This window comes from Larimichthys crocea, chromosome I (assembly GCF_000972845.2).
Source record: "Larimichthys crocea isolate SSNF chromosome I, L_crocea_2.0, whole genome shotgun sequence".
Classification (NCBI taxonomy): domain Eukaryota; kingdom Metazoa; phylum Chordata; class Actinopteri; family Sciaenidae; genus Larimichthys; species Larimichthys crocea.
The window spans coordinates 34,800,761-34,819,345 of NC_040011.1; the positions used below are offsets into that span (position 1 = coordinate 34,800,761).

Consider the following 18,585-nt stretch of genomic DNA (forward strand, 5'->3'; position numbering starts at 1 on the left):
ACGTAGCTGATATACAGGACCGAGAGAAACAACAGTACTTGCCGTCTCATTGTTCTGTCTGAAGTCGTTTCCCGCAACCGTTAAAACAAAAGCATTCCCAATACAGCCAATGCGAAGGAAGATAACAATAATATCGTCCAGACTCCAAGTATAAGAAGAAAAAAGAAACAAACAGTGTATCCAGTTATATGATTCCTCACAGAGATCCTTACGAGCTGAGACCGTGTATCCTGCCTTTCTCTGATTATGTGCAACGCATCGACACGAAGGGGAAGGACACAGACAGAAAAAAACACATCTAGTTAAATCGCAACACGCTTGGCAACAGCGACCCTTTGAGTTAAAAATATAAATTACAACGATAAATATAAAAGAGAACCAGTTTACTGCAAAGAAACACTGGGAATCAAGATGAAGTAAAACCAGAGTCCTGTGTCCATTAAGGGGTCGTACTGATTATATATAAACCACATACTTCAGTCACATACTTTAATGCTATAATTACGAAAGCAGTGCTTTTAAACTGTAGAATGAATAGAAGCTTTGAAGCAGAGAAAAAAAACTAAACTCTTAACAACATTGATGTTATAACAGCATAAAGTGTCTCTGTCCATGGTGCTGAATGGGGATGTTGTAAGATTAGTTAAATTTATCAACCATGTGTGTGTGTGTGTGTGTGTGTATGTGTGTGTATGTGTTTCATGCAAAGGGTGAAACCAACAGCTTCATGAAGAGAATACACCGGTACCATGACTTTGATTTGTATAAAAAATAAACACTGCGATTGTTACAGTTTTCTGACCTCTAGAGGAGAGTCTGGTTCATCCAGGATGCTCTTCTCACTCTGTATCCGCTGCATCGTCCCTGTAGAACTGGGGTCCATTATCAGCACGTTCTGACTACCAGCTCTGCCGAACTTACAGTCACTCTTTCTGGAGTCAGTCGTCCTGCACACCTCGTAGTTGTACACGTGTGGGAGAGTCCCTGTCCCCAAAGTGTCTGAGTAACGTGGTGGATAATATGGAATCACAGGGAGGTTGGAGTGATACAGGATGCGAGACTGTCTCCATCTGTAGATTTTCACTGATATAATAACCACTAAACACGTGATGAAGAGGAAGGAAACTACAGCCAAAGCCAGCACTAAGTAAAAAGTCAGGTTGTCATTGTACTCCTTGTCGTGCGTAAAGTCAGTGAACTCCGACAGCACTTCAGGGAAGCTGTCCGCCACCGCCACGTTAACAATGACTGTAGCTGAACGAGAGGGCTGCCCGTTGTCCTCCACTATAACAGTCAGTCTTTGTTTCACAGCATCTTTATCAGTGACTTGGCGGATAGTTCTTATTTCTCCATTCTGTAAGCCCACTTCAAACAGCGCCCTGTCTGTGGCTTTCTGCAGTTTATAGGAGAGCCAGGCATTCTGTCCAGAGTCCACATCAACAGCCACCACTTTAGTGACCAGATAGCCCACATCTGCTGAACGAGGCACCATTTCATCCACCAGAGAGCCGCCAGTCTGGACTGGGTACAGAACTTGAGGAGGGTTATCGTTCTGGTCCTGGATCAGTATTTTCACAGTCACATTACTACTGAGTGGAGGAGAGCCTCCATCTTGTGCTTTAACTCGGAAGTGGAAATCTTTGATCTGCTCGTAGTCAAAAGAGCGCACTGCATGGATGACTCCACTATCAGCACTAACGGACACATATGAGGAGACTGGCACTCCGTTAACAGAGGAGTCCTCCAGTATGTAAGAAACACGCGCATTCTGGTTCCAGTCAGCGTCTCTGGCTTTCACTGTGAATATAGAGAGACCTGGTGTGTTGTTTTCTACAATGTAGGCCTCATATGAGCTCCTCTCAAAGACAGGCGCGTTGTCATTCACATCAGAGATCTGTAAGGTGAGAGTGACGCTGCTGGAGAGGGAGGGCACTCCCTCATCAGAGCAGGTCACTGTGATATTATATTGAGACGCGATCTCTCTGTCTAATTCACTGTATGTTGTTAAACTAAAGAAATTACTGGACGTTGACGAAATTGTGAATGGAATGTTCTCGTTAATATAACACTGAACTTTTCCATTTTTACCCGAGTCTGGATCTTGAATATTTATCATCGTCACAACAGTGCCCGGCTGAATGTCTTCTTTTATTGCACTGGACTTTGACATAACATTTATTGCAGGTATATTGTCATTTGTGTCAGTTATTTCAATCATAATTTTACATGAGTCAGTTAATCCTCCTTCATCACTGGCTTGGACGTGTATTTGATATTGGCGCTTTTTTTCAAAGTCAGCGTTGCCGATTAGTGTAACCTCGCCGGTCTCTCGGTTTATCCCAAATAACTCCGAAATATTGTCGAGTAGGTTTAGTATAGCATAAGATATTTTGCCATTCGAACCTTCATCTAAGTCAGAAGCACTAACAATTACTACTTGCGTACCTGAAGGCGAGTTTTCTCTTATGGTGGACTTGTACATTTTCTGCGTAAAAACTGGAGCATTATCATTGCTATCTAGCACAGTGATGTGTATCTGAACGGTCCCCGAGAGCTGTGGCTCACCGCCGTCTACTGCAGTCAGCACAAGAGACAAACGATCTTCCTTTTCCCGATCTAAAGGTTTTTGTAAAACCATTTCCACCATCTTGCTTCCATCCGCTTGATTTTGCAGCCTCAAAGCAAAGTTATCGGTTGGTTTTAACAAATAACTCTGAAGGTTATTCACGCCGACATCCAGATCTACTGCTTGTTGCAACAAGAACACCGTCCCTGTAACAATTGACTCACTTATTGTGAATTTCATTTCACCTCTTTTAAAAATCGGGGCGTTGTCATTAATGTCTGTAACCTCGACGGTGATGCTATAAAACTCCATTGGATTCTCTAAAATAACCTGGAAATGCAAAGCGCAGGGCGCCGTTTGTGCGCAGATCGTCTCTCTATCTATTCTGTCTTTGACGAGGAGGACTCCTCTCTCTTTATTCAACTCGATGTACTCTGCACTGTCTCCCGTATAAATACGAGCCTTTCCTGATTTTAATCGTTTCACATCCAAACCCAAATCTTGCGCAACATCACCCACGAAAGAGCCTTTCGGCATTTCCTCTGGGATGGAGTAGCTGACCTGCCCAATCACTGAACTAAACGAGAGAACCGAGATAAACAGCAGCACTTGCCATCTCATTGTTCTGTCCGTCATGTTCCTGTAAAATGAACCGCGTTATATTCCTGTAAAAACGAGTATTTTCCTTAGAGATAATCCTTTTTATGTCCTCTTGTAGTATATAATCACCAGTTAGATCAAAAATTACAAAAGTGAAATGATATTATCCGTCCAACTGACCGATGAGAGCTCGGATTTTCCTATTCTGTACTGTTCCGTGAGTCTTTCTCTCGTTGTCTGTCTGAAATGATGGGGGAGGTACTGCTGATTTCTTCATCTTAACTAACACAGACTGGCCAACAGCGGCCCTAAGAGTCCATCATGCTGAACTACAGAATACTGTGTAAGATGGAGAATGATCAATGTTTCCGATATAGTGTGCTTACATTCAGGTTTTTGTCTATTTAACAATGAATATTGATATGAAAAAAATATATATTTTTACTTTTGTTCAGGAAAATGTAACAGGGACTGGAAGATTAACTGCATAAAATGAAGAAAGAATGACAGAAAAATAACAACTAGGCTTTTGTTAATTAAGTAAACAAGTAAAATCATGTTTCCATGACACACACACACACACACACACACACACACACACAAACAAAAGCTCGTGCAACCAATTCTGTCCATAGCCTATCCTCACAAGTGTATAATTTAAAACCCTCAGAAATCAAAATGATCAAGATCATTCTTTAAATGTATCACTCAATAATTTATCAATGACCAGTCAGCCTAAAATATAAAGCTCTTGGTAAATGCTGCACAGAAAAGCAGATGACATAACAACTAAATATGAAAAAAGTACAGTGAGTTTTAATGCTCCTACAAACAAGAAAATGAACATAAGTCAACTGAGTAACAATGAATCACTGGCTGCAAAGTGTTCTCAAGTCAGTCCATTGCAGCTAGATGTACATGTGTACAAGCCAACCATCCACATTGTTGCTCCATAACATGAAGCAAACAAATGCCAAAGAAACATAAAAGTACATTTAAAAGTAAAGAGAAAAAAAAAATCATATGCTCTATGGACAATACAATATTGTGTGCCTGCAAAGTTATAAAATACCTTTGAGATTAAAAAGGCAGTGAAAAAAGGTAGACAGAACATGGTCCTGAACTGAGTGAAAAAGTGCTAAATGTTTTTTGTAATGAAAAAAATGTTTTTTAAATGAAAACATATCATATTCTATGTTTTTGTAATAAAACTCCATAAAAAACAAATATGTAGAGACAAGCACAAGTGTCCAGAAATTGACTGATTAATATTCAAGTAAAATACCATGATCACAATGTTCAAGAAGTACCAACACAATTAACTAGAGGGGAAGAGAAATAAAAGCTTTCAAAATCAACTAACCTGCATGCAAGTTTACACAGAGTATGACATGGACATTTGCTGTAAGGAACCACTGCCGAATACCAAAGCCAATACTGTGGACATGTATCGTACATGGATATGCCATTAGGTAAATAATTTTGTTGGAAACAAGTTATGAGAGTGAATACAGAAGCAAGTACACTGCAGAGAGAAATGCTGTCCATGGTGCTGAAAATGAAGCTATGGAGCACAACAGGTCACTCTTAATATAACTAAAGCACATAAGAAAAATGACAGCACAGAGACAAAACTACATTATTTATCTAACCTCTAGAGGAGAGTCTGGTTCATCCAGGATGCTCTTCTCACTCTGTATCCGCTGCATCGTCCCTGTAGAACTGGGGTCCATTATCAGCACGTTCTGACTACCAGCTCTGCCGAACTTACAGTCACTCTTTCTGGAGTCAGTCGTCCTGCACACCTCGTAGTTGTACACGTGTGGGAGAGTCCCTGTCCCCAAAGTGTCTGAGTAACGTGGTGGATAATATGGAATCACAGGGAGGTTGGAGTGATACAGGATGCGAGACTGTCTCCATCTGTAGATTTTCACTGATATAATAACCACTAAACACGTGATGAAGAGGAAGGAAACTACAGCCAAAGCCAGCACTAAGTAAAAAGTCAGGTTGTCATTGTACTCCTTGTCGTGTGTAAAGTCAGTGAACTCCGACAGCACTTCAGGGAAGCTGTCCGCCACCGCCACGTTAACAATGACTGTAGCTGAACGAGAGGGCTGCCCGTTGTCCTCCACTATAACAGTCAGTCTTTGTTTCACAGCATCTTTATCAGTGACTTGGCGGATAGTTCTTATTTCTCCATTCTGTAAGCCCACTTCAAACAGCGCCCTGTCTGTGGCTTTCTGCAGTTTATAGGAGAGCCAGGCATTCTGTCCAGAGTCCACATCAACAGCCACCACTTTAGTGACCAGATAGCCCACATCTGCTGAACGAGGCACCATTTCATCCACCAGAGAGCCACCAGTCTGGACTGGGTACAGAACCTGAGGAGGGTTGTCGTTCTGGTCCTGGATCAGTATTTTCACAGTGACATCGCTACTGAGTGGAGGAGAGCCTCCATCTTGAGCTTTGACGCGGAAGTGGAAATCTTTGATCTGCTCGTAGTCAAAAGAGCGCACTGCATGGATGACTCCACTATCAGCACTAACGGACACATATGAGGAGACTGGCACTCCGTTAACAGAGGAGTCCTCCAGTATGTAAGAAACACGCGCATTCTGGTTCCAGTCAGCGTCTCTGGCTTTCACTGTGAATATAGAGAGACCTGGTGTGTTGTTTTCTACAATGTAGGCCTCATATGAGCTCCTCTCAAAGACAGGCGCGTTGTCATTCACATCAGAGATCTGTAAGGTGAGAGTGACGCTGCTGGAGAGGGAGGGCACTCCCTCATCAGAGCAGGTCACTGTGATGTTATACTCAGAGGCTCTCTCTCTGTCCAGATCACTGTCTGTCACTAAACTATAGAAATTATTGGTTGATGTTTTTAATATGAATGGCACATTTTCGCTGATAAAACATTGCACCTTTCCGTTTTCTGCAGTGTCCTTGTCCTCAATATTTATCATTGTAACGACAGTATTGAGTTTAGCATCCTCTGATATCACGTTTGACTTCGACATTATGTTAATTTCAGGATGGTTGTCATTTACATCTTGCACATCAACAATCAGCTTACAAGAATCCGTGAGTCCTCCCTCGTCACTTGCAAGTAAATTTATTTGAAAATTTCGCGATTTTTCGAAGTCAATATTTCCAATTAATGAAACTTCACCGTTTTCTTTATTTACTTCAAATGATTTTCTGACATTGTCTAATGTATTCGTGATTGAATATGTTATTTTGCTGTTAGAGCCTTGATCTGCATCTGAGGCTGTCACAGTGGCAACGACTGTGCCTTTAGGTGAATTCTCAGTAACTGTAGCCTTGTATGTAGGCTGTGTAAACACCGGGGCATTATCATTAACATCTAAAACTGTGATGACGATCAGCATTGTTCCTGACATCTGCGGCTCTCCTCCATCTACAGCCGTTAACACGAGAGATATCTGCTCTTGTTTCTCTCTATCTAAAGGCTTCTGTAGCACCATCTCTACGTTTTTATTCCCATCGGCGTTATTGTGAAGTTTCAGAGCAAAATTATCTGTTGGTTTTAATTCATACCTTTGAAGATCATTCATCCCAACATCAAGATCTGCCGCCCTTTCTAGCACAAATTTCGCCCCGGTGTTCGCTGACTCACTTATTTTAAATTTCATCTCGCTTTTTTCAAAGGTCGGTGCATTATCATTAATATCTGTGATCTGGACTGTAACACTGTAAAATTCCATAGGATTCTCCAAAATAATCTGAAAATGTAACGCACAAAGCGCAGTCTCTGTGCACAGCACCTCTCTGTCGATTCTCTCTTTGACGAGGAGGACTCCCCTTTCTCTGTTCAGCTCGATGTACTCGTCGTTGTTCCTTGTATAGATCTTAGCTTTACCTGAAATCAAACGTTTTATTTCTAAACCTAAATCTTGTGCTATATTACCCACTAAAGAGCCTTTCGCCATTTCTTCCGGGATGGAGTAGCTGACCTGCGCGCATACTGAGTCCAGGAAAAGGAGAGAGATAAACAACAGTACTTGCCGATTCATTGTTCTATAGCCCTTTTTTCCAGGCAGTGTCCACAGTCTCTTTATATTCCAGAAAAGATAGATTCCTTGAAATTCCGATCTCCAATCTTAAAATGATAGCTGCATAACCCAATGATGGAAATACAATCTCTTACAGGTCGAAATATCTCCTCCTATTTGTAAAAAAACACACATCCAGAAATGTCCGTTCTTTTCCCGTCGTGATCTCTCTGTACTGTGTCGATGTTACATAGGAGGTGCTGTAAAAAGCCTGCTCTCATTCAACGACACACTGGTCAACAGCGGCCCTAAGAGTTCATATTATAAAACTGCAGAAGCACCAACGAAAATTCAACTCTGGAGAACACACTGTAAAACCTCTGGATATTTAGTCACCATGCGCCTACATTAGTAATATCTTGGACTTCCAAACGACTACAAGAGGAAGACATGATTAAAATAAATCATGTCTCCTCTGTAGGTCATTATAATACATTTAAAAAGAATGGAAGCACAATTAAATATATGGCATTAATCCGACGTTTCAGGCATCGAGAGGGATACGGAGTCCGATTGAAAGTCTCGACTGGGACAAGTATCTTTGAAAACAAATGATTCTCTAAATAATGACGACTATGAGCAAATAATGAAGAGGACAGAGAAAGATACCGATATTTCAACTGTAAGGCAGCTGACGAACATGCTAAACACGTGAGTGGAGTACTCATGTCGCTGTCCGCAGTCCTGAATTGAAATCAACTCTGAATGAGATCAAAAAGTCAGAGAATACAAACACTATTCAAACAAAGTGAATAGTGTTTGTATTCTCTGAAATGTCTGGACACTATTTTAAAACTTTTCTATTAAAAAGAAAATGGCATAGATTCAGATTTATTCTCCTAAAAAAATATTTGTTTTCACAGTCAGTACAACACAGCAATGTAAAGTAATTCGTCTAGTTCCATAATCACTGCTATTAGTACTCCTACTACTAGCAGTACAGATATACCGCTAATAATGTTATTGCTAATATCAAAAAATTATGAGGAAACAATTCAACAGTTCATCGTACTTCAAGACGAGGGATTGAAGTTAAAACTTATTATTGACCAAGTGACTTAAGCACAAAATGTCTGAAAAAGTAACGAGTTCACATAAAAACCTGTCCCGTAAAACTAAAATATGCATTAAAATGGTACGTCCCCCTTTCTGGACTTCAGGAAAAAAAACTTTGTGTCATCAACAACTTGGATAGACGAATATATAGAAACTGTTTTAAATGAGTCTAACCTCGAGAGGAGAGTCTGGTTCATCCAGGATGCTCTTCTCACTCTGTATCCGCTGCATCGTCCCTGTAGAACTGGGGTCCATTATCAGCACGTTCTGACTACCAGCTCTGCCGAACTTACAGTCACTCTTTCTGGAGTCAGTCGTCCTGCACACCTCGTAGTTGTACACGTGTGGGAGAGTCCCTGTCCCCAAAGTGTCTGAGTAACGTGGTGGATAATATGGAATCACAGGGAGGTTGGAGTGATACAGGATGCGAGACTGTCTCCATCTGTAGATTTTCACTGATATAATAACCACTAAACACGTGATGAAGAGGAAGGAAACTACAGCCAAAGCCAGCACTAAGTAAAAAGTCAGGTTGTCATTGTACTCCTTGTCGTGCGTAAAGTCAGTGAACTCCGACAGCACTTCAGGGAAGCTGTCCGCCACCGCCACGTTAACAATGACTGTAGCTGAACGAGAGGGCTGCCCGTTGTCCTCCACTATAACAGTCAGTCTTTGTTTCACAGCATCTTTATCAGTGACTTGGCGGATAGTTCTTATTTCTCCATTCTGTAAGCCCACTTCAAACAGCGCCCTGTCTGTGGCTTTCTGCAGTTTATAGGAGAGCCAGGCATTCTGTCCAGAGTCCACATCAACAGCCACCACTTTAGTGACCAGATAGCCCACATCTGCTGAACGAGGCACCATTTCATCCACCAGAGAGCCACCAGTCTGGACTGGGTACAGAACCTGAGGAGGGTTGTCGTTCTGGTCCTGGATCAGTATTTTCACAGTCACGTTACTACTGAGTGGAGGAGAGCCTCCATCTTGAGCTTTGACGCGGAAGTGGAAATCTTTGATCTGCTCGTAGTCAAAAGAGCGCACTGCATGGATGACTCCACTATCAGCACTAACGGACACATATGAGGAGACTGGCACTCCGTTAACAGAGGAGTCCTCCAGTATGTAAGAAACACGCGCATTCTGGTTCCAGTCAGCGTCTCTGGCTTTCACTGTGAATATAGAGAGACCTGGTGTGTTGTTTTCTACAATGTAGGCCTCATATGAGCTCCTCTCAAAGACAGGCGAGTTGTCATTCACGTCAGAGATTTGTAAGGTGAGAGTGACGCTGCTGGAGAGGGAGGGCACTCCCTCATCAGAGCAGGTCACTGTGATATTATATTGAGAGGCTCTCTCTCTGTCTAATTCACTGTCTGTCACTAAACTATAGAAATTATTGGTTGATGTTTTTAATATGAATGGCACATTTTCGCTGATAAAACATTGCACCTTTCCGTTTTCTGCAGTGTCCTTGTCCTCAATGTTTATCATTGTAACGACAGTATTGAGTTTAGCATCCTCTGATATCACGTTTGACTTCGACATTATGTTAATTTCAGGCTGGTTGTCATTTACATCTCGCACATCAACAATCAACTTACAAGAATCTGTGAGTCCTCCCTCATCACTAGCACGAACATTTATTTGAAAATTTCGCGACTCTTCAAAATCAATATTTCCCATTAAGGAAACTTCACCGTTTTCTTTGTTTATTTTAAACACCTTTCTGACATCATCTAATGTATTCGTGATTGAATATGTTATTTTGCTGTTAGAGCCTTGATCTGCATCTGAGGCTGTCACAGTGGCAACGACTGTGCCTTTAGGTGAATTCTCAGTAACTGTAGCCTTGTATGTGGGCTGTGTAAACACCGGGGCATTATCATTAACATCTAAAACTGTGATGACGATCAGCATTGTTCCTGACATCTGCGGCTCTCCTCCATCTACAGCCGTTAACAGTTCCTGACATCTGCGGCTCTCCTCCATCTACAGCCGTTAACACGAGAGATATCTGCTCTTGTTTCTCTCTATCTAAAGGCTTCTGTAGCACCATCTCTACGTTTTTATTCCCATCAGCGTTATTGTGAAGTTTCAGAGCAAAATTATCTGTTGGTTTTAATTCATACCTTTGAAGATCATTCATCCCAACATCAAGATCCACCGCCCTTTCTAGCACAAATTTCGCCCCGGTGATCGCGGACTCACTTATTTTGAATCTGATTTCTCCCTCTTCAAACGTTGGCGCATTATCATTAATGTCAGTAATCTGCACTGTAACACTGTAAAATTCCATTGGATTCTCTAAAATAATCTGAAAATGTAAAGCGCATGGCGTCGTCTGTCTGCAGAGCGCCTCTCGGTCGATTCTCTTCTTAACAAGGAGGACTCCTCTCTCTCTGTTCAGCTCGATGTATTCGTCGCTGTCTCGGGTATAAATCCGGGCCTTACCAGAAGTCAAACGTTTGGTTTCTAAACCTAAATCTTGTGCTATATTACCGACCAAAGACCCTTTCGCCATTTCCTCCGGTATCGTGTAGCTGACTTGCCCAGTTACTGAGCCAAGTGAAAGAAGAGAGATAAACAACAGCGCCTGCCCTTTCATTGTTCTGTCAGAGTATTTTATCTGCGAGGGTCCAAAATCCAGGTATATATTCCATAAACTGAAATCCCGTCCAGTGTAAAACATCAATTTCAAGCCTTATAATCCACACAGCCTATAGAACAGTCTCGGAGCTCGTCGTGTTTGTTATGAGATATTCTACAGATCCCGAATGTCCGTTCTTTCCCGTCGTGTTCTCTTTTCATGACGGTGATGTTACATGGGAGGTGCTGCTACAATCCTACTCTCAGCCTTGCACACTCTGGTCAACAGCGGCCCTAAGAGTTCATAACATAAAACTGCAGAAAACCAACATTAATTAATCTGTCCAGAAGACTCAATGTTCCGAAACTGTAACTTGAAATAAGGTAATTAAGGTATGAATAACATTATCCTGTTCACAAGTCGCAAGTCAGAACAGTTTATGGTTGCAAATTCTGTCTTTTTCTGTCTATTTTTAGTCATAATAACGTGGATGAAAACATGTAGTGCGCCTGGTTAACAGAATAAAGGGGAGAAATGTATCTGAAAAGAATGATGAATGCTATAATTCACAAGGATGGATACTAACACATTAAACTAATCACAAAAAGAGACAAGTAGAGGGGAAAGCTCAGTCTAGTAAAGTAGCTGTCCCAGGTGCTGAAATGACAATAGCCTTATCAACAGCTAACACGACTGAACTTGAAAAGTGCTTTCACAGGAGACAAAATCATTGCAGGCAACAATTCTGAAAAAGTCAAAGAGTCAGTACTGATTGATATTCAATCCAACATCAAGTCTCACTCTAAAAATAGATTACTAACTAAGAAAGGCTGTTGGTTGATAAAGGACCAAGGAAAAACACATTAACAATTCAGATGTATGCAACATAACTGTGAAGTAAATCAGACAGAGAGTTTTTATGTGATGACAATTGCCATGTGCTATTATTTACCAGTAAAGGCCATCAAATATGTACTAAAAAAACGGCCTGTATATTACAAAAAAACAAACAAAAAAGTAAGATCACAAGGGGAGTGTCCAGTCCGTTTTAACACACAATGCAAGTAAGACAAAACAACTTTCGAGTAATATAACAGCCTATCATTGATTGAGGGTGTCGATAATGTGATGCTGATGCTCTTCATAGTTCTGAAAATGGCGGAAAAAGTGACGCGATAATCCACGATTTATTCAGGTAAACAGTTATAAGGAGATGAAGGCTTAGAGACGAAACCACATTATTTAACTGACCTCTAGAGGAGAGTCTGGTTCATCCAGGATGCTCTTCTCACTCTGTATCCGCTGCATCGTCCCTGTAGAACTGGGGTCCATTATCAGCACGTTCTGACTACCAGCTCTGCCGAACTTACAGTCACTCTTTCTGGAGTCAGTCGTCCTGCACACCTCGTAGTTGTACACGTGTGGGAGAGTCCCTGTCCCCAAAGTGTCTGAGTAACGTGGTGGATAATATGGAATCACAGGGAGGTTGGAGTGATACAGGATGCGAGACTGTCTCCATCTGTAGATTTTCACTGATATAATAACCACTAAACACGTGATGAAGAGGAAGGAAACTACAGCCAAAGCCAGCACTAAGTAAAAAGTCAGGTTGTCATTGTACTCCTTGTCGTGTGTAAAGTCAGTGAACTCCGACAGCACTTCAGGGAAGCTGTCCGCCACCGCCACGTTAACAATGACTGTAGCTGAACGAGAGGGCTGCCCGTTGTCCTCCACTATAACAGTCAGTCTTTGTTTCACAGCATCTTTATCAGTGACTTGGCGGATAGTTCTTATTTCTCCATTCTGTAAGCCCACTTCAAACAGCGCCCTGTCTGTGGCTTTCTGCAGTTTATAGGAGAGCCAGGCATTCTGTCCAGAGTCCACATCAACAGCCACCACTTTAGTGACCAGATAGCCCACATCTGCTGAACGAGGCACCATTTCATCCACCAGAGAGCCACCAGTCTGGACTGGGTACAGAACCTGAGGAGGGTTGTCGTTCTGGTCCTGGATCAGTATTTTCACAGTCACATCGCTACTGAGTGGAGGAGAGCCTCCATCTTGAGCTTTGACGCGGAAGTGGAAATCTTTGATCTGCTCGTAGTCAAAAGAGCGCACTGCATGGATGACTCCACTATCAGCACTAACGGACACATATGAGGAGACTGGCACTCCGTTAACAGAGGAGTCCTCCAGTATGTAAGAAACACGCGCATTCTGGTTCCAGTCATCGTCTCTGGCTTTCACTGTGAATATAGAGAGACCTGGTGTGTTGTTTTCTACGATGTAGGCCTCATATGAGCTCCTCTCAAAGACAGGCGCGTTGTCATTCACGTCAGAGATCTGTAAGGTCAGAGTGACGCTGCTGGAGAGGGAGGGCACTCCCTCATCAGAGCAGAGCACAGTGATATTATATTGAGAATCTCTCTCTCTGTCCAGATCACTGTCTGTTACAACGGTAAAGAAATTATTTGTTGTTGATCTGATGGCAAAAGGAATATTTTCGTTTAATGTACACATGACTTTGCCGTTAACATTGGAGTCAGGATCTTGTACATTAAGCATTGTTACAACCGTTCCTGGTTTCATGTTCTCGTATACTGTGTTTGAGTTAGACATGATGTTAATGGACGGAGGGTTATCATTTGTATCGGTCACGTCCACAATTACTTTACATGCATCGGATAATCCCCCCTGATCTGACACCTGAACATCAATCTCATAAAGTCTCCTCTTTTCATAATCTACATTTCCAGTTAAGGTCAATAGCCCATTATTGGCATCAATTTTAAAGAGACCTGCTGCTCCAGATTTTGAAATCATGTATGTTACTTTTCCGTTATTGCCTTTATCCACATCTGTAGCCTTCACGGTGGTTATTACAGTGCCAATTGGAGCGTTTTCTGCAACATTCGTTTTATATTCCGGTTTTGAACAAACGGGCGGGTTGTCATTGGCGTCTAACACTGTTATGATAATCTGCATTGTCCCCGAAAGCTGCGGTTCACCACCATCCAGAGCTGTTAGTATTAATGACATATGCTCTTGTTTCTCTCGGTCTAAGGGTTTCTGTAAAACCATCTCAACATGTTTAGACCCATCTCCGCGGCTGACGGTTTTCAGTACGAAATTATCACTGGGTTTTAGGGCGTAGTTGCTCAACCCGTTTACACCAACATCATCGTCTATAGCTTTCTCTAAGACGAATCGAGCTCCGGTAAGAGCTGATTCACTAATTTCAAATGTCATCTCTCCTCTCTCAAATGTGGGAGGGTTGTCATTTATATCAGTAATTTCGACAGTAACCGTGTAAAACTCCATTGGGTTTTCCAGGATCATTTGAAAATGGAGTGCGCAAGGCATTGTTTGGCCGCATAGAGATTCTCTGTCTATTCTATCTTTAATGAGGAGGACTCCTCGGTCTCGCATTAGCTCAATATATTCCTCGGTGTTACCAGTATAAATGCGAGCTTTACCGGACTTCAGTCTTTGCACATTTAAACCTAAATCCTGGGCTATATTGCCTATTAGAGCACCCTTTGTCATTTCCTCGGGAATGGAGTAGCTGACCTGCCCGTACACGACACTAAGAGAGAACACCGAGATAAACAACAGCACTTGCCAATCCATCGTTCCCGTCGACACGTCTGTGAAGAAAATCAGTAAATCCTCTGTTTTATTCGTCTCAGTTTCAGATTTTGACCTGCAGATACACGTATATGGTCCTAAAGATGGAACTTAGCCTCAGTGGTGGAACAAAGAAATCCAATATGCGCCCTGGCTCACGCTGTCCATGGCAGTGTCGACTGTTAACTCTGCCTGTCTCTATTTTGCAATGCATTATGTTGAGGTGTAGGGGAGGTACTGCAACAAATGCTTCCTCAGCAACTCGATGGCCAACAGCGTCCCTCTCTGTTCAATGGACTGAACTACACGGGCTATAACTGAGGCAACTACCATGAATTCATTTTTTAAATAAATACAAATCGATTAATTGAGAAGTATTTTGTTCAACTGAAATCTCATATAAAAACTGAAAAACAAAAATACCCCCAAATGACTTAAAAAAAAACAAAAACAAGATGATAATATAAAATTCAAACATGCAGCTTCATATTCAGTGCAAGAAAGTGACACAGCTATCGGTTGCGCTGTCCGTGGTGCTGAATAATAAAACATACAATTCAAAGCAATGACTCCTGAAACACACAGGCGAGCGAGCGAGTGAGAAAGAGAGAGGGAGATAGAGAGACAGATAGAGAGAGGGGGGGCAGAGAGAGAGATAGAGAGGGACACACACAGAGCGAGAGAGAGAGAGAGAGAGAGAGAGAGAGAGAGAGAGAGAGAGAGAGAGCATTTATCGCCAACAAGCTAAACTGGTCGATCCGTAAACATACCGCATTTGAATCTTACTGTGTTGAAGAATTATAGTAGTAGTGGATGGAAAATATATGTGTCGTTCATCCCAGCTTTCTACTGAAGTATTTTAACTTTCAAACAACCGGACTGTTATACCGGACTGTATAAATGCATACAATAAACACAACAGGGAGGAAATTGCAGGATTTGGGGTAGCATATCACGGGTTGTATCTTTGTGCCAGGTGATAAAAATTAACCAACCTCTAGAGGAGAGTCTGGTTCATCCAGGATGCTCTTCTCACTCTGTATCCGCTGCATCGTCCCTGTAGAACTGGGGTCCATTATCAGCACGTTCTGACTACCAGCTCTGCCGAACTTACAGTCACTCTTTCTGGAGTCAGTCGTCCTGCACACCTCGTAGTTGTACACGTGTGGGAGAGTCCCTGTCCCCAAAGTGTCTGAGTAACGTGGTGGATAATATGGAATCACAGGGAGGTTGGAGTGATACAGGATGCGAGACTGTCTCCATCTGTAGATTTTCACTGATATAATAACCACTAAACACGTGATGAAGAGGAAGGAAACTACAGCCAAAGCCAGCACCAAGTAAAAAGTCAGGTTGTCATTGTACTCCTTGTCGTGTGTAAAGTCAGTGAACTCCGACAGCACTTCAGGGAAGCTGTCCGCCACCGCCACGTTAACAATGACTGTAGCTGAACGAGAGGGCTGCCCGTTGTCCTCCACTATAACAGTCAGTCTTTGTTTCACAGCATCTTTATCAGTGACTTGGCGGATAGTTCTTATTTCTCCATTCTGTAAGCCCACTTCAAACAGCGCCCTGTCTGTGGCTTTCTGCAGTTTATAGGAGAGCCAGGCATTCTGTCCAGAGTCCACATCAACAGCCACCACTTTAGTGACCAGATAGCCCACATCTGCTGAACGAGGCACCATTTCATCCACCAGAGAGCCACCAGTCTGGACTGGGTACAGAACTTGAGGAGGGTTATCGTTCTGGTCCTGGATCAGTATTTTCACAGTCACATTACTACTGAGTGGAGGAGAGCCTCCATCTTGTGCTTTAACTCGGAAGTGGAAATCTTTGATCTGCTCGTAGTCAAAAGAGCGCACTGCATGGATGACTCCACTATCAGCACTAACGGACACATATGAGGAGATTGGCACTCCGTTAACAGAGGAGTCCTCCAGTATGTAAGAAACACGCGCATTCTGGTTCCAGTCAGCGTCTCTGGCTTTCACTGTGAATATAGAGAGACCTGGTGTGTTGTTTTCTACAATGTAGGCCTCATATGAGCTCCTCTCAAAGACAGGCGCGTTGTCATTCACATCAGAGATCTGTAAGGTGAGAGTGACGCTGCTGGAGAGGGAGGGCACTCCCTCATCAGAGCAGGTCACTGTGATATTATATTGAGACGCGATCTCTCTGTCTAATTCACTGTATGTTGTTAAACTAAAGAAATTACTGGACGTTGACGAAATTGTGAATGGAATGTTCTCGTTAATATAACACTGAACTTTTCCATTTTTACCCGAGTCTGGATCTTGAATATTTATCATCGTCACAACAGTGCCCGGCTGAATGTCTTCTTTTATTGCACTGGACTTTGACATAACATTTATTGCAGGTATATTGTCATTTGTGTCAGTTATTTCAATCATAATTTTACATGAGTCAGTTAATCCTCCTTCATCACTGGCTTGGACGTGTATTTGATATTGGCGCTTTTTTTCAAAGTCAGCGTTGCCGATTAGTGTAACCTCGCCGGTCTCTCGGTTTATCCCAAATAACTCCGAAATATTGTCGAGTAGGTTTAGTATAGCATAAGATATTTTGCCATTCGAACCTTCATCTAAGTCAGAAGCACTAACAATTACTACTTGCGTACCTGAAGGCGAGTTTTCTCTTATGGTGGACTTGTACATTTTCTGCGTAAAAACTGGAGCATTATCATTGCTATCTAGCACAGTGATGTGTATCTGAACGGTCCCCGAGAGCTGTGGCTCACCGCCGTCTACTGCAGTCAGCACAAGAGACAAACGATCTTCCTTTTCCCGATCTAAAGGTTTTTGTAAAACCATTTCCACCATCTTGCTTCCATCCGCTTGATTTTGCAGCCTCAAAGCAAAGTTATCGGTTGGTTTTAACAAATAACTCTGAAGGTTATTCACGCCGACATCCAGATCTACTGCTTGTTGCAACAAGAACACCGTCCCTGTAACAATTGACTCACTTATTGTGAATTTCATTTCACCTCTTTTAAAAATCGGGGCGTTGTCATTAATGTCTGTAACCTCGACGGTGATGCTATAAAACTCCATTGGATTCTCTAAAATAACCTGGAAATGCAAAGCGCAGGGCGCCGTTTGTGCGCAGATCGTCTCTCTATCTATTCTGTCTTTGACGAGGAGGACTCCTCTCTCTTTATTCAACTCGATGTACTCTGCACTGTCTCCCGTATAAATACGAGCCTTTCCTGATTTTAATCGTTTCACATCCAAACCCAAATCTTGCGCAACATCACCCACGAAAGAGCCTTTCGGCATTTCCTCTGGGATGGAGTAGCTGACCTGCCCAATCACTGAACTAAACGAGAGAACCGAGATAAACAGCAGCACTTGCCATCTCATTGTTCTGTCCGTCATGTTCCTGTAAAATGAACCGCGTTATATTCCTGTAAAAACGAGTATTTTCCTTAGAGATAATCCTTTTTATGTCCTCTTGTAGTATATAATCACCAGTTAGATCAAAAATTACAAAAGTGAAATGATATTATCCGTCCAACTGACCGATGAGAGCTCGGATTTTCCTATTCTGTACTGTTCCGTGAGTCTTTCTCTCGTTGTCTGTCTGAAATGATGGGGGAGGTACTGCTGATTTCTTCATCTTAACTAACACAGACTGGCCAACAGCGGCCCTAAGAGTCCATCATGCTGAACTACAGAATACTGTGTAAGATGGAGAATGATCAATGTTTCCGATATAGTGTGCTTACATTCAGGTTTTTGTCTATTTAACAATGAATATTGATATGAAAAAAATATATATTTTTACTTTTGTTCAGGAAAATGTAACAGGGACTGGAAGATTAACTGCATAAAATGAAGAAAGAATGACAGAAAAATAACAACTAGGCTTTTGTTAATTAAGTAAACAAGTAAAATCATGTTTCCATGACACACACACACACACACACACACACACACACACAAACAAAAGCTCGTGCAACCAATTCTGTCCATAGCCTATCCTCACAAGTGTATAATTTAAAACCCTCAGAAATCAAAATGATCAAGATCATTCTTTAAATGTATCACTCAATAATT

The 18,585-nt window shown here is 42.1% G+C and overlaps 5 protein-coding genes across 23 annotated transcripts in view; all 5 read right to left on the minus strand.

Moving 5' to 3' along the window:
* The window catches only part of LOC104930405 (protocadherin gamma-C5), a 260,504-nt gene that overhangs the window by 78,894 nt on the left and 163,025 nt on the right, over positions 1–18,585 (minus strand). The window lies entirely within an intron of this gene.
* Positions 765–14,541, minus strand: LOC104938854 (protocadherin gamma-A2-like). Its single transcript, XM_027278486.1, has 2 exons — positions 12,134–14,541; positions 765–802 (listed from the first exon to the last, which is right to left on the minus strand). Exons 1-2 carry the CDS (start codon positions 14,510–14,512, stop codon positions 788–790), a joined length of 2,394 nt encoding a protein of 797 aa, XP_027134287.1. The 5' UTR covers positions 14,513–14,541; the 3' UTR covers positions 765–787.
* On the minus strand, positions 774–3,217 carry LOC109140317 (protocadherin beta-16). The gene has a single exon (XM_027278444.1). It carries the CDS (start codon positions 3,200–3,202, stop codon positions 788–790), a length of 2,415 nt encoding a protein of 804 aa, XP_027134245.1. The 5' UTR covers positions 3,203–3,217; the 3' UTR covers positions 774–787.
* On the minus strand, positions 8,338–11,319 carry LOC109141955 (protocadherin beta-16-like). Of its 2 annotated transcripts, none has more exons than XM_027278509.1 (2): positions 10,299–11,319; positions 8,338–10,267 (listed from the first exon to the last, which is right to left on the minus strand). In XM_027278509.1, the coding sequence occupies exons 1-2, from the start codon at positions 10,982–10,984 to the stop codon at positions 8,458–8,460; spliced, it is 2,496 nt and encodes an 831-aa protein (XP_027134310.1). In that variant the 5' UTR covers positions 10,985–11,319; the 3' UTR covers positions 8,338–8,457. The 2 variants fall into 2 exon arrangements, with proteins under 2 accessions (XP_027134310.1, XP_027134305.1); XM_027278504.1 differs by having other exon boundaries at positions 8,338–10,224; positions 10,256–11,319.
* LOC113745704 (protocadherin beta-16-like) lies at positions 15,457–18,097 on the minus strand. Its single transcript, XM_027278455.1, has one exon. The coding sequence runs from the start codon at positions 17,902–17,904 to the stop codon at positions 15,496–15,498; it is 2,409 nt and encodes an 802-aa protein (XP_027134256.1). The 5' UTR covers positions 17,905–18,097; the 3' UTR covers positions 15,457–15,495.